At 39.0% G+C, this 15,670-nt stretch overlaps 1 protein-coding gene across 1 annotated transcript in view; it reads left to right on the top strand.

Moving 5' to 3' along the window:
* Positions 1 to 217: 217 nt before the first annotated feature.
* Positions 218 to 15,670, top strand: part of LOC134679591 (cadherin-related tumor suppressor) — a 141,852-nt gene continuing 126,399 nt past the window's right edge. Inside the window, exon 1 of the mRNA XM_063538544.1 lies at positions 218 to 5,875. Coding sequence (XP_063394614.1) covers positions 746 to 5,875 — 5,130 coding nt within the window. The 5' untranslated portion in view covers positions 218 to 745. The remainder of the gene's footprint in view (positions 5,876 to 15,670) is intronic.

Below are 15,670 nucleotides of genomic sequence, written 5' to 3'. Positions count from 1 at the left end.
AAGAATCTTTCATTCTGCTAGCAAAGAAGGAACTTGAAGATTGTTTAAATGCAAATTATCAATGCCTATTATTTAAAAGGCATTTTTTTGTAACAAGTATTTCTAGGAGGACCAATTGCATAATACTTTAAAATCATGACTGAGTCACGTTTAGACAATACGTTAAAAACCCTATGAGTCGTGCAACCCTAATGACGGCAATAACTTAATATATCTTAATTTACCTGAGCCAGAACCATGGTAAACTTTGTTTTTTTCGGCCTACCTGTGCCGTATGCGAGCTTCTCGGAATGACTGGTATCATACAATAAGCAGTAGAATCGTTCGGTGGCCGTTATCTTAGCATCATCATCACGCAGCGGAGCTTTGAAAGCTGCGGGGGAGGGGCGGCGTGAAAGCCTCCGCCCGCCAGTGCCGCGCCGACCGCGACGCGACCCGCATGCCGCGCTGCCTCGCGACCAGCTGACACACCGACATAAACATAACTCCAAAGTTATGACAGACCGTGCTTGAATTAAAAACTCGAAGGTACCTAAAGTTCAGTGAAAGATTGTTCTGTGTGTGAAGGATTGTAGTGCAGTGCGTGTCACGTGTGTTTACGAAGCGCGTAGGCGCAGGCGGGTCGCACTTTCCGTGAGATATTCGTGCGCGCAGGTCGCGGCCATGTTGCATACCTGAGGCGAGCGAGCGCGCTAGTGTGCGAACAGGACGGAGCGCTTTCGCCGATAATGTTTTTGTTGATGTCATGATGATGAGCGTTGTGGTGCTGCTGCTGGCGCTTGCGGCGCCGGCGGCGGCGGAGCAGATGCAGTCGCGGGCAGTCGACACCGGCGTCGACCTCCGCGTGCCCGAGGACCAGCCACCCGGCACACTCGTCGGCAAGATCCCCACCAAACCTGGCTTCACGTACCGTTTCAATGAGCCCCCGAAGGAGTTCGTTCTCGACCCTGTCACCGGAGAGATCAGAACTAATGTGGTTCTGGACAGGGAGGCAGTTGATCGCTACGCCTTCGTAGTGCTTTCCAGTCAGCCGACATACCCGATAGAGGTTAGGCTTCGAGTGACGGACGTGAATGACAACTACCCGGAGTTCCCGGAACCGAGCATAGCTGTGGCATTCTCCGAGAGCGCCGCGGCTGGCACCAAGCTGTTGCTCGATGCGGCCACTGATAAGGATCTGGGAGAGAATGGGATCGCTAACGACTACAGAATCGTCGATGGTGACAGTGAAGGAAAGTTTCGTCTCAATGTTACTGTCAATCCGAGTGGACAAACGTCGTACCTACACCTGGAAACCACCGGCCGACTCGATAGGGAAACAAACGATTTCTACATCTTGAATATATCGGCACGTGACGGCGGTAGTCCACCTAAATACGGGTATCTACAAGTGAATGTAACGATTTTAGATGTTAATGACAATCCACCGATATTCGATCAAAGTGACTTTTCAGTGTCGCTAAATGAGAGCGTGCCGCCCGGAACCACTGTTTTAAAGGTGACAGCAACGGACAGTGATTTAGGTGACAATTGTAAAATAACATACGAAGTGACGGATACCGAGAAGCAGTTCGCGGTGGACCCTGAGTCTGGAGTGATAACGACTGCTAAGAAGTTAAATTGCCCAAAGTATTGCAGTAATATGACGTGTAATATGACGTGTGTGCTGACAATCATTGCGCGGGACCACGGGGTACCTCGGCAGGATGCGAGAACGTACGTTACAGTAAATCTCATCGACGCAAATGATCACGACCCAGTCATTACCTTTACCTACGTACCACCCACAGCCAACTTTGCCACAGTCGATGAAAACGCTAAGAACGGCTCACTAGTCGCCGCCATTACTGTAACTGACTTAGATGCGGGATTCAATGGTATTACTAGTGTTAAAATTACAGCTGGTAACGAGCTAAACCATTTCCGGCTCGAGAATACCTCCAGTGTTTACATAGTTCATGTTAATGGTGTACTTGACAGGGAAGAGATCAGTAAGTACAATTTAACTGTTGTTGCTACTGATAAAGGTAGTCCTCCAAGAACTGCTACCTCATTCTTAGTTATACATGTTAATGATGTTAACGACCATGAACCAGTTTTCGAGAAATCAGAATATTCTGCTATTTTAAGTGAACTCGCACCTCCTGGTACGTACATTGCTGGTATTACGGCTACAGATGAAGATACAGGGGTAAATGCAGAAATATATTACGATTTCTATGACGGAAATCAACAGCAATGGTTTTTCATAGACCATTTGACTGGATTAGTAACAACAAGATCTATTCTAGATCGAGAAATACAAGGTACTGTCGAACTTAATGTATCTGCTAGGGATGGTGGACCAAATCCTAAATGGGCATTCACAAGACTAAAAATAACTATCTTAGATGAAAATGACGAGGCGCCTTCTTTTCCGCAGACTGACATTAATGCTACTTTACACGAAAATATTAAGCCAATAAAAGAAATCTTAATCCTCACCGCTTCGGACTACGACCAGGGCACTAACGGCTCAGTTTCATATTACTTGCCATCAAATATCGAGAGAAAATATCCCAAAACTTTTATACTAGATCCATTAACTGGCCAACTCAGTACAATAATTGAATTAGACAGAGAAAGAATTAGTCTGTACGAAATACAAGTTCTAGCCAAAGATCAAGGATTTCCGCCTCAGTCATCTACTGCAACAGTTTATCTAAATGTCCTTGACGTAAATGATAATGATCCGGTATTCTATCCCAAAAGGTATATAGAAAGTATTAGTGAAGATGTTCCACCGGGTTCTACTATAGTACAGGTTAAGTCATTTGATTTAGATGAGGGAGATAACGCTAGAGTGACGTATAAGATAGAAAGCGGCGGAGATGGATTCTTTGACGTAGAACCGTGGACCGGAAATGTCGTCTTACAAAAAGATTTTCACAGAGCGCCGGCTGCATCCTACACATTAAAAATATCTTGCAGAGATAAAGGACACAGAAGAGCTTATGATGATGCTATAGTAGAAATCGTTAAAATGGCACAGCGTAAAAATCTTGAGTTTGAGGAGTACAATGGGTACACTTTTAAAATTGTAGAAGATGAAGGAACACAAAAATATCAAGCCGGCCGCTTTGTTGGTAAGGTCAGTGCTCGGATGTCAAGTGAAAGAATTACTTATCATATTTTGGAGGGTGACCCCAAAAATATATTTAAGATTGACGAAAGGAGTGGTATAATTACAACAGAGTCGAATATTGACCGCGAAGAGAAAATGAACTACCATCTAACAATACTTGCCAAAAGCGGTGTGGCCTTTGGGTTCACTACTGTAAACATATCTGTTTTGGATATAAATGACAACTATCCTGTATTCATCGAAGATAAGGATGAAATTCATATACCTGAAAACATGGCTGTTGGCCACGAAGTTTATTTCGCAAGAGCTACGGACCGTGATTCTGGCTCAAATAGAACTGTATCTTACACATTGACCTACAACCCTGATTATAGTTTTCGTATATCAGAAACCACTGGAGTAATTTATCTTAACAAGCCTATATCGACTGAGCCTGGCAGTATTGTACCTATTGAAGTTACAGCAACTGACAATGGAAGCCCTGCCCTTGCTACTAAGCATTCTATAGCTGCAATAATAGACGATGTAAATGATCACACTCCCGTGTTCGACCACACTTCTTATGAAACTTCGTTACTGGAATCTACTCTTGTCAACACTCGATTTTTCGCTATTTCTGCTACGGATGCTGATCTTGATGCAAGTGGCTTAATATCGTATGAAATTGCGGAAGGAAATACTGATAACAAGTTTGGTATATTTCCTGATGGATACCTTTACGTCAAAAGTCCATTAGATCGAGAAGAACGGGACTATTACTCCTTAACTATAGTAGCATCGGATCAGGGAAAGCCAACCAGATCATCACAAGTACCTGTTGTTATTCACGTACTCGATGAAAATGATAACAGTCCACAATTTACAAACACAACGTTTGTATTCAAAATTAAAGAAAATGAACCACAAGATACTTTTGTGGGTAAATTGACAGCAACTGATCGAGACATCGGACGAAACGCTGAACTGACTTTCAGCCTCTCATCGGCGCAAAATGATTTCAGAATAGATACTAGAAACGGATTTATCAAAACTATGAAATCATTTGATAGAGAAAGCTTAGTACACAATACAGGACAAAATTATATTACATTAACAGTAACAGTTACTGACAACGGAAAACAAAGACTATCTGATTCCGTTAGAGTTACAATTTACATAACAGATGTAAATGACAATTCTCCTATGTTTGTGAGAACTCCATACAAAGTGGAAGTATCTGAGGGAGCTTCCGTTGGAGCTTCAATAATGAGAGTGTACTCGACTGACGCTGACGAAGGTCTTAATGGGGATATATATTACAAACTTATTGGAGGAGATGACATGGGTAACTTTATGTTAGATGAAGCCACAGGTCAATTGTTGATCAAAAAGTCCCTCGACCGAGAAACAGTCGATAGTTATCAGCTAACGATATTAGCACACGATTCAGGACAAACTCAACAGCTGTCCGCCACAACGACCATCTCCGTTAAAGTTCTTGATGAGAACGATAATGCTCCGGTGTTCACACAAACTCAAATGAAAGTGTCTGTGCTGGAAACTGAACCTGTCAATACAAAGATAATCCAATTTCATGCAACAGACGCGGATCTTGGTATCAATAGAGAAGTGCAATTCTCAATAACGTCAGGTAATAGAAAAGAATCATTCTTCATTGATAATTATTCGGGTGAGCTTTTCTTACACAAACAATTGGACTATGAAGATTTGACGTCCTATGTTTTGAATATTACTGCAACCGATAATGGAAACCCAAGTTTATCTTCTAGCATTTCCTTCATCGTTAATGTGATCGACGCAAATGACAATGCACCCATATTCACCAATACAGCTATTGTGCGACAAATTAGAGAAGGGATTCCGAAGCATACCCCGATAGTTACGGTTACCGCAGAAGATCCAGATTCAGGCTTGAATGGAAAAGTTTATTATTCGATCACACACCAAGACCCGAACGACAACAAAAGACATTTCGCTATAAATAATGTAACAGGGGTCATTCATACTTTATTGCCCATTGATAGAGAAAGTATTGACACGTTCCGCATAACTGTTGTCGCGTATGACAGAGCGGAACCTGTGTCGGCCAGGCTGTCTGCCGAGAAACTTGTCACGGTTATAGTAGAAGACATTAATGATAACGCGCCAACCTTCGTATCAATGAATGCAGCCGTGATTAATTCCAAGAGGCTAGGAAGGAGTGCCGGTCGGGGATTATTCATCATGAACGTGATCGCACGCGATCTGGATTCGGGAACGAACGGACTGGTCACCTACAAGCTGATTCACGGTGGAAATGATTTGTTTGATTTGCATAGAAGTAATGGCGAGCTGACTCTTCGGTATCCGCCAGCAAAGCCAGAAGCGCGGTGGAACCTTGTCATCAAGGCAACGGATGAAGCGGTGCTGAGCGAACAGAAAAGTACTGAGACTTACCTTACTGTGATTATGGGTGGCAGTGAGCTGGAAGGCGTGACTTGGACGAACCCGAGATCGGTATCAGTGGCTGAGAATGAACCCGTGGGTACGGCGGTGCTAAACTTAACAAACAATTACAAGTCCGGGTTGGAGTATTACATAGTGAATGTGACCGGTGACGGCCGACAAGTGGACAGACTATTCGATATAGATTCTTCTCTAGGAATCTTGTCTACTGCTGTTTCTTTAGATCGAGAAGCTGGTGTTGACAGATATGAAGTGGAAATTTGTGCCGTGTCTTCGGGATTGCCTCTGCAAACAACTACAACCAAGGTAAGGTTTTATATTTATAAATTAAAGACAATCAACCAAAACAATCAAGTTTGAAAATATGAATAATATTTAATAATAATAACAAGTGTATAATCACATGTTAATTAAATTTCATCTATTTACATTTTAAAAGAACCAGGGTTCACACACAAAGCGTGGGCGCGTCGCAAATTAACGCAAATAAGTTCAGTGGCAACATCGCTACGTAAATGAGGATTGTACGAACAGTACAGAACGCACTGTGTTCTGGGAACTTTACGATTGGCTCCAATAAATGTAGCCCTGACTAGCGACGCAGGAATTACCTACGCTAACCCGATCTAGCGCATTCGATTACCATTTATGACCCCACGATAAACGCACTACCTTAGCGAACAACCCAAATCGTTTCACACTTCATCCAATAACGTAACGATTCTTTTTTATTTGGACTTTTTGTTCTCTTGATTTTGATGTTAAGAATAAAACCTAATTATTTATTGTTGTCTAGTTTTGTTACCCTGATTTATTTGCTATGTCTATACAATTATTGGCTTGTCATTATAAAATATCGTCAGATGGCATTTATTGTTTCTGTTCAGTAACATGTTAATTGGACTATCGTTCAATTAAGCTTGCGCAATTGTCGGTCAAACAAAACATCGGAAAATAAGGGGATATTTATTTGAAACGAATGCTCGTTAGCGTCGGTCGGCCGCTGTCTAATCGCGGTTCTAAATTAGCGATAAGTCGCGCCTCGGAACGATATCTTAACATTCGTTCTGAAACCTCCGCAGATTACATGAGGAGCACGGTTTTCGTCTGTTAATCGTATTGCTTCATTATTTATACCTCGCATTATCGTTTGCCTTAATTTCTATTTTAACGTTTCCAATTCAACATTAACTTTATAAATTATTCTGCGTAATTCGAGGTTTAAAACAAGTTTTAATTGCACATTTTTAACTGAATCAAATTGTGTAAGTACCTAACCGTCAATTGGTTAGTTTAGATGGAACTAAAAAATAAGTGAAAACATTTTTAAATTACCTCTAATAAAAACATAAACGCATTAATTTTCTTGCAATGTTTCTACCAAACACTAACGAAACGCAAAAGGTCGCCGCGGATCGTTTCGCTTCAGAACCTAGCGTAAGTGAACAATTTATCAGCGCCTTTTTGCTCGTCTAAAGATGTTCTAAATGTTTTATAGACCAAACACCCCCGAGCTGTAACGATCGCTTTTTTCACGCCCGTATCTCTCGCGCAACTTTGTAAACCAAGTTGTTAGATACAGTTGGGAGAGTTTATGACTTCTGGTGCCTGCCCTTACTTAAAGGTTTAACCATTTCTTCATTAAATTGGCATTCTTTTGCTGCGTTCTGTAGTGGAATAGCCGTGATTCGCATAATAAACTTGAGCGGATGGATCTGAAGCAAGTTAAGTGAAGTTAAGTTAAGTGAAATCAGCTATTCATTGAAGTATTCACACATTCTTTTCCTGAGTTGTTTGATATTATTTTGTACCTGACATTCCTTTACGTTAGCCATTTATTTCAAAAACTTTTAAAAGATTTCCTAAAACAACGTTTCTATTTTTAAATAAATGCTATCAAATTGTTATATATTTGTTACGAAATCCAATTCAACATATGAAACTAAAAATTCCAAGTAATTTTTATCGTGAAGTGATTTCCGATCCCAGCTTTAGGTGCTTAAGTCTCAAATTTTGAGACAACCTTAAAAATGTGAGTCATAAAAAACTTAAGAGTTGCTTGAAGATTTTTTCATCTCAAATTTAGATACGTGAGCGAAGTGTTTCGAAAACCGGATGACATTCAATTGTTTAAAACCGTTGACAATATGGTTGGGTTTATGCTGCACGCGTTCCGAGCGATTCTGGCTTGAAACGATTAACCTTCGAACTGAAAGGGGCCTTTTATAGTAACGAAAGTCAAATGTGACTTTTTACTTGCCCGCAGTAAAAGAGCTAAGAGTTTAAGTCGTAAAATTTCTCGTCGCATTACGAATCCGACCCTTATGACGAAACTATAAAATGCTAACCCGCGATAATGCGAGTAAAATTATGTGTACTTAGTGTTTATGTATGTACTAGCATTTTTACATTTATTTGACAACGTAATACTTACTTTAAATATTAACTAGGTACTCGTGGTTGATGACGATTTAGAATCAGCATATTATTCCCAAAATGGAATTTCGTACTAACAGTATTTTAACGATCTTCTAAAAAAAAGCCGTACGCACCTAATGGGTTGGCTATAGTATATAGGTCCCTACGTATTTCAGTCATTATCGGTACAAAAAGTACTGACAATGATAATTGACTGAACCTTTGACAAATACGAACGTTTCCGAGAAAATACGACGGAAAACAATTATATGCATTACATACATGTTTTCCAGTGATCAGGAAAGCGTCTATAGATTATAAAAGATTGTAAAGTGTTAAGTATGTAGATTGTGGATTTGGCCATTTCCTTCACGTGTTCGGCAGTCACCAAGCAAACGTTTGTCTGTGGTTGAGCCATAACATACGACACTATATTGCAGAGTCGGTGCCAAGTCTTTTTACTACTATTTGTACTGACAAACTTGTCCGATATGGACGTGGTGTGCATGTTTGCCGCACCGTTGACATTATGTGCGCACTTAAAATGCACTTTTACGATGTGTTTGATGCGACTGGCGAGGCGTCAGGCCTGGTAATAATATCTACATAGATATTTCTGGATGTTATAGCAACAGATAAGCTTGCTTTTCGACTTAGCGGAGCCTATGTTCCAAGTCTGGCGGTGATTATACCTTTGAACGGTAAAACCCTTATACTACGTGTAGATTTACCTTTCTACTATATCCAGATTGGTTTATCTCAACACGCCACCAAGCAATATCAAAAATGAAATAGATTTCTTAAGTAACAATAAAATTAGAGCCCTTTAGATATTTCCAACCTATGTCTGGTTATTATTTTTCCAAGTACCTTTGTATTTATTTTCTTGCTTTTTTTAATAACAACTTGGGTAGGAATAGGAATAGCTTTGACCATTCTGTAGAGTTTTGCCTAGTGCTTAAAAAAACAACGATAATCTCACGTAGGTACCGCCTTACCTCCACACGCATTCATATAAAATTATTTACCCGTCATTGCTTCCGCTTGGACAAAACGGACCGCGTGGTACTCACGCGGAATCCCGATCCAAATCTATTATCGACAATCACAATCAGACATCAAAACGCACCCAGCACCCGCAACCGCTTAAACCGTATAAGGGGACACTTACAAAAATTATTGGTGGAAAAAGCTTAAAGGGTGAGCTATCAACCGACACCAAAAGCGCATTAGGGCGCCGCATTCCCAACCTGATTTATGCAACTTGGCTGGGGGCATCGACATCCTTAATGAACCTGCGGGCCGAAGCAAAAATATAGATGCGGGATCAGTGACTAAAAACATCTCAACATCGAAGTTTGATCAGCTCAAATCTTGAGTTCTCTTAAAACTGGAAAAGAGGTCATTAGAGCAGGATGATGTGGATCAGACACTTTTTCTATTAGATCGAAATTGCGTCTAGGTACTGTAATATTTTCACAAGCCTCTATACGCATGTTAACAATATAATTTGGATCCTTTGCCTGAGAAATGTTCCGGAGAATGCTTTCACAAGGCGCAGATTTGCACAAAGTGGTGGTTACACTAACGAGTACTCATCATCATCAGTTTTATTATATGTACGTCCTACTGGTTAGTGAAGGCTTCTTTCATGGAAAACTTGGAACAACAAGCACAAGTCTCCTTACTACCTTAACAGCTCCAGATGGAAACTTCACATTTGAACTCTTTCCCTAATGTAATGTGTATAAGCAAATTTCCTTAGTATTCCTTATTACCTATATACACATATGTTTATTCCTTAACCGACAAGCTAGTTTACTCTGACCGATAGACAAGTTACTGATGACAATTTGTTACATACATTTCGAGAAAGTCACGAGAACGAGTCAGGATTCGAAGTTCAGACGACCCCATGTTTGAAAGTCGCTTAAACAACTTATTTCGTCAGAACTACCATGGCCCGTAACTATATGACCCATCCAATAACAATGTTAACTCCCTATATCTACTGACAAGTGACATGCCATCATGTAGCTGGCATTGTATTAAAAACAGAAGAACGGAAATTACTTAATGGCTTTTAGAGATTACGGCTTTCCTTTATCCCGTGGCATGGAGACGTAAGTAATTTTTTTCTTACGATAACACTTTTAGAAGACGCGCCACCCAAACGCCTTATCATTGCACCTCAGGACGCATTAAGGCACAGCTATAGGTTAAATGTTCGATCCAACATTTAAAGTTGTACTGACCGGCCACCAATAAATCCGTTGATAAAAACGAAACGCTAATAAGTTAAACACTGGCAGTAAATCGGCGATTTAGAGTGACGCATTTTGACGATACTAAATACAAATAATTCTGAAGCCGAAACATCGATAGGAACTAAGTGTATCTGATATAGGTACCGTTTATGCCTTTTTAAATTGAAGATGAATTAATCGTCGTTGAAGTGCACTTAGTGCATGATAAAATTGATAAATTCAAAGGAAAAGTTGAAGGAAGCTAATTATTTTGGTTTTACATTGACCCCTTACTTGCCCTGCGATACCGCAAAATTAAAAAAGAAAGTCGAAACCAAAAATGTGTGTATAGGTAATAATAATAATCAATGTTGCAGGCGTCCACAGGCTACGGTGACTGCTTATCATCAGGCGGGCCGTATGCCTGTTTGCCACTGACGTGTATTAAAAAAATGAGAACAGTGAATTACTTATAGGGATTGACTAGGTTTCATTCCGGGGAAAAATCGTTTTCCAAAAATTTCATGCAGGACTCAAAAATAGTCGATTTCGATTAATACAATATTTAGGCTGAAATACTTACTTTCAGCATAAATATATTGTTGATCGAGAAATTAAATGAGGTTGTTTTAAATGAAATGTATTTTATATGCCGATTTATTTTATTATAAATTCTAGCAATTAAATGATGGTGCAAAAATTAAACAAAAAAAAGTTGTCACCCTTTACTTGTGCTTTTGTTGCATCGCTTGTCACCTAAGTTAGCACGAGGTCTGCTAGAACGTGGTATTTACAAATATGGCGCACCTAAACCGAAGGATGTACTGATGTAGGATGGTGTTATACTTGCGCAAGAGTCGATTTCGCTTCAATCGGCCGTTAATAGGCGCGAGCGCAGCCCGGTCACGACGACCCGCACAAACACGACGGCTCACCAACTTGTCACTCAATTAGACGAATGCATTGTCTTTAAGAGGCCTTTCGGACGCGAGTTGGGTCATACACGTTTTTTAGCAAGCTCGTTCGCGTCTTTCCTGTAGACATCGCAAATTTAAGGGAACCTAAAGCTAATTTTTACAGGTAGGATCCATATTTCCTTTTTCTAAAATGTGTTTTTACCCAGTTGTGATTAGTTGGACGTGATGTATTTCTTGGACCATGAATAGGGATGATATTTCTCAGTTTTATTTTCTACGATTAATTGCCGATGCCGATTGATGAAGGAAGCAACAGTAGTTGTTTACAATGTGGCTAATTCAAACCCTCTGGTTCAAGTAGGTACAAAAAACTTAATTTTATAAACTTCCCGAAAATTATTGGCCTGACGTAACTAATAAAGCGTCGGTCAAGGGACAAATCCATTCCTACATATTACAAACGAATAGACGATGGGCCCTATCTATTCTCACCTGAAGCGGTATCATGGTCGCATCTTCATCACCTGTCATGCCATGCGTCACTTTCGCACTTACATATTTGTTAGAACGTGGCAGTCATGGTGACAAATGATAAAGAGCCGTCCATCTTTGCCCTACTGATAGGAAATCAGAGAAATCATGATAGATGGAAATATGTAAATTTTGGGAGGGCTGTAAGATTAGCTCTCCTAAATCTACATACTAGACGAGATCTGCCTACTAATGTCTGTCGAGAAAAACAGTCGACGGCAAAATGTAATCTCACTGGAAATATTTTCAAAAGATAAGTAGAACATTTACCTTTACCAATGTGACAAACAGACAAGTTGATTCGGTTTCTTTTCGTCTTAATCGGGGTATTAAGACATAAAGATATTATATCAGCTTTTACACGACTGGTTTAAAACACACACACACACACACACATTTAACTTTGTAGATATATTTTATTAGTGTTTTTCATAACGTCTAGATTCTAGAACATAAAATAATTTTCTTACTCAAACGATGTTTGCAATTTTGGCGGTATTTATCCGCATCAGCGTACAACCGCGTAGCAAAATTATTTAATTCTTTATTCAATATTATGTACTTGTACTTACGAGTATCATCAACTGGAAAGGCCTCTTAATAACAACTTCAGTTAGGTATAACAGAAACGGCAGCTGTACACGATTTTGCCTTATAGTTATTTTACAAGATTACGTACGAATGATATTATTTAAGTATTTTGTTTCGTTCAATTCAATAATTACAATGTAGATTAAGATAAGTCTGCAACGATTTTGATAACATACGCAGTGGAAGTCTCTTTATACGTCATAATTTCATAGAAATTTGAGGTTTAAAATAACACTTGCGCTGCGAGTGCTATCAAAATCGTTGTAGATTTTTTATTTAATAAAATCGGAGGTTTTTCTCTTGGTTTAACACTACTTAGCTAACAAAATGTTTTTGTATCCTTTTGCGACTACTTTTTTTTTCTCGAGCCTTATAAAATGTGTTAGTACCTATATTCTTAATAATAACTCGCCTTAAATATTTCGCAAAGCCTGCATCTTGGGACTCATAACACGTTCATTGATATCTAAATGGCGTGTGATCTTCGTATTTAGTCGCAACTAATCTGATCATGCGTTATCATTGGTGGCGCGAGCTCGGGCGTGCCTTGTTCTTGGGTGAACCAGTGTAACGTAACCTCAATTCCTAACAACTTTACTTAATCGAATAGCACTTTTCCACTGGTCCGACTCAGTGATGAGTTCGTTTGCGCTAAGCAAGCGCTTGGAATTTGCCCCATACCATATCGTACAAAAATCCACAATATTGAATCTTGAAAAATTTTACCGTCGTAAATGGCGATGATACCTGAAATAAAATGCAAATAACAATAACACGCCGTCCAATTAACATAAAATAAACACAAAATTACAGAGGTGTTAGAGTTTTAGCAGCAAATCGTTACGTGCCTCTATATTTCTGTCAACCTCGCCAATATTGTTTGTATTTTATTATTGTAAGATGAAGCGAGAAACGTTTTAATTGGCGTAACATCGCAAATAAAGCTATTAAACTGATAAGGTTTAAAGTAGGCGCTATTAAAAATAAGGTCCATCGGATGTAGTAGCCCATTTTATGGTAGAAATCTTGAAACGTTCTTTCGAATGTGGGAATAGTCTGTCCATTAAAAACTATTTTTTTTATGTTGTTTACTTATTCGAACGGATTGGTAGGTAAGCTTGACTTTGTTACATTGAAAAGCGAAATAGATAGGTAGGCAAAAAGACCGAACAAATATTTAGGTAGACACTCAACAAAACAAAACGAGTTAGAGTGAGCATATTAAAGTAAGCTAAAGTCAACATAAGCAAGAAACTTGATCATAAATTTTCAATGTGTAAATTGAAATACAAAAGAAGATTCCATCAGGTTTATAGCTACATACTACATCTTAAGGTATAAATATAAATAAGCTCTTATTTAATAGGTACGTAAACACGGTAGCCAATCCTTTAAGGAATTCTTCACATAAAGGCGCAGTTTTAATTACCCTCAAGTCTGAATCTAGCCTGACCCTAGCAACCTGTAATTGTGGCTTATACAATAGCCGTGAGATTGAGTAGAAAATCGAATCGTTTACGTCGAAGAGAGAGTTGTGAGAGATCGTGCTCAGGCGGGCTGATCTGCAAGCCCAGCAGACAAAGTAACAACTATGTATGGACCGCGTACATAGTTAGGACCTTGTGGTAGTATGTATAGTGATCCAGTACGCGATGAACGAGTGACGAGTACAGGTGACTTACGGAACCTGTTACTAAGTAAATAGAGCAAGTGCTTGCGTGAAAACATGGGTGTCACGTTTGTAGCAAACTTTTTATTTCAACAACAGCGAATGTTGATTTAGTTTTCGCAAATACGTGTCGGGCCACGCGAAACTGAGCAAGCTAATAAAACTACTTAATTTATTAGACAACTGGCAAATCTAGGCAAGAATTTTAAGTTCATTACGTAAATCTACTTCAAACAGTTTTTTATACCAATCCAAAGTCATAAATTATGTTTATATACAGCTCAGATAAAGTTGATATACTGCTTTGAAGCATTTTCTCATACATAAGCTGAGTAAGTATGTAGGCAGATAGGTAACATATTTATATGAGAAGCATTATCGGAGACTATTAAACATTGACAAATTGTATGGGCCGCCTAAAATATCAGGTTCCAATATACCAAAGTGATTAATTTGTCAAATGTTATGGACTGCGGCTGGGACGAATCCGTAATGAGCTTGAAATCAAAGATGCTCGGTTCCAATACGTATTCGAGCGGTCGTACTAATGTATTTATATCAATAAAAACTTTATTATCACACTGTGATTGATTCCCGTTTCATGTTTCAAATAATGTTTAACCATGCTTCTTTATGAGTACTTGAATTTCCGTTATATTTAATTTCTGAAACGATGTTTAGTAAAATAGAAACAAAGCTCTTAATGTATTATTATTTAGATTTTAATTGAGTTGCTTAACTCTAAGTTGAGAACTTGCATTACATTTCTATAAGTTTCATTGTTTAATTCGTACTGTTGTTTAGAAAAACGATGATGGGCTATTGCCAAATAAAAATCATATTTAAGTAAATATTATTTTTACATATGATTTTTATTTGTCTATTAGTAACCGTGTACCTTCTTTAATTTTAGATGTTACACGAGGGGAACTCATTAAATGAATACACCTACCCAAAAAATACATATATATTTTTAAACTTTGAGTGCCCCTTTATTGTTTTCGCCTTAAACTGTAATGGTTTCTTACACTTATGTTTGAAATTATCTACGTCAATATAACTAATGAAACTTCTAGAAGGTCAATATCGCAGGCACGGAGAGATTTGCCCCGATACCACTAGTGGGCGGCCGAGTGCTGGAAAATGACACTATTATAGCATCTCGGCCGATGGACTCGCCGCCATTTTCTATGTCGAGAAATATGGCAGTTTAACTGGTTTGACCAGCATTCTTGTTTATATTTAATTTTTAAACTCTTTCCCGGCAGCCTTTTAACAAAGCTTACGGCGCGGCGGCGTTAAAATACCTCGTTATAGTAGTGGTTAAAAGTCCCAATGATTTATGGTTAGTGTCTTATTAGTAGGTACGTATTTTTTCTACACATATGCGCTTTTAGAAATTTTTAATGTAAGTAATACCTACCTCAGTGCTTGGCTTGACTTTAAAGTAGAAATAAAAACTGTAAAATGTATTTTCCAAAATATATTTAAAATGATATAGGTACCTACATTTATATAAAAAAGGTCAAATTATAAGGCATTACTCGTAACTGTAATCGTCACAAGCATTCTTTCATAGATCGTTTCTTGACAGTTCTTCGGCTGTGCTTGTTTTCTTATCGCTATTGACTGTAACGACCACCTCGAGCCGACCTGCCGCCCTCCGCGCGTCCCCTTTCCCGAAGACCGCAGCAGGGACAGTGATCGGACTGTCACAGGCCTCACTTAA

Source organism: Cydia fagiglandana, chromosome 1 (genome assembly GCF_963556715.1).
Source record: "Cydia fagiglandana chromosome 1, ilCydFagi1.1, whole genome shotgun sequence".
Lineage (NCBI taxonomy): Eukaryota > Metazoa > Arthropoda > Insecta > Lepidoptera > Tortricidae > Cydia > Cydia fagiglandana.
This window is presented reverse-complemented; position numbering and strand designations above follow the sequence as displayed.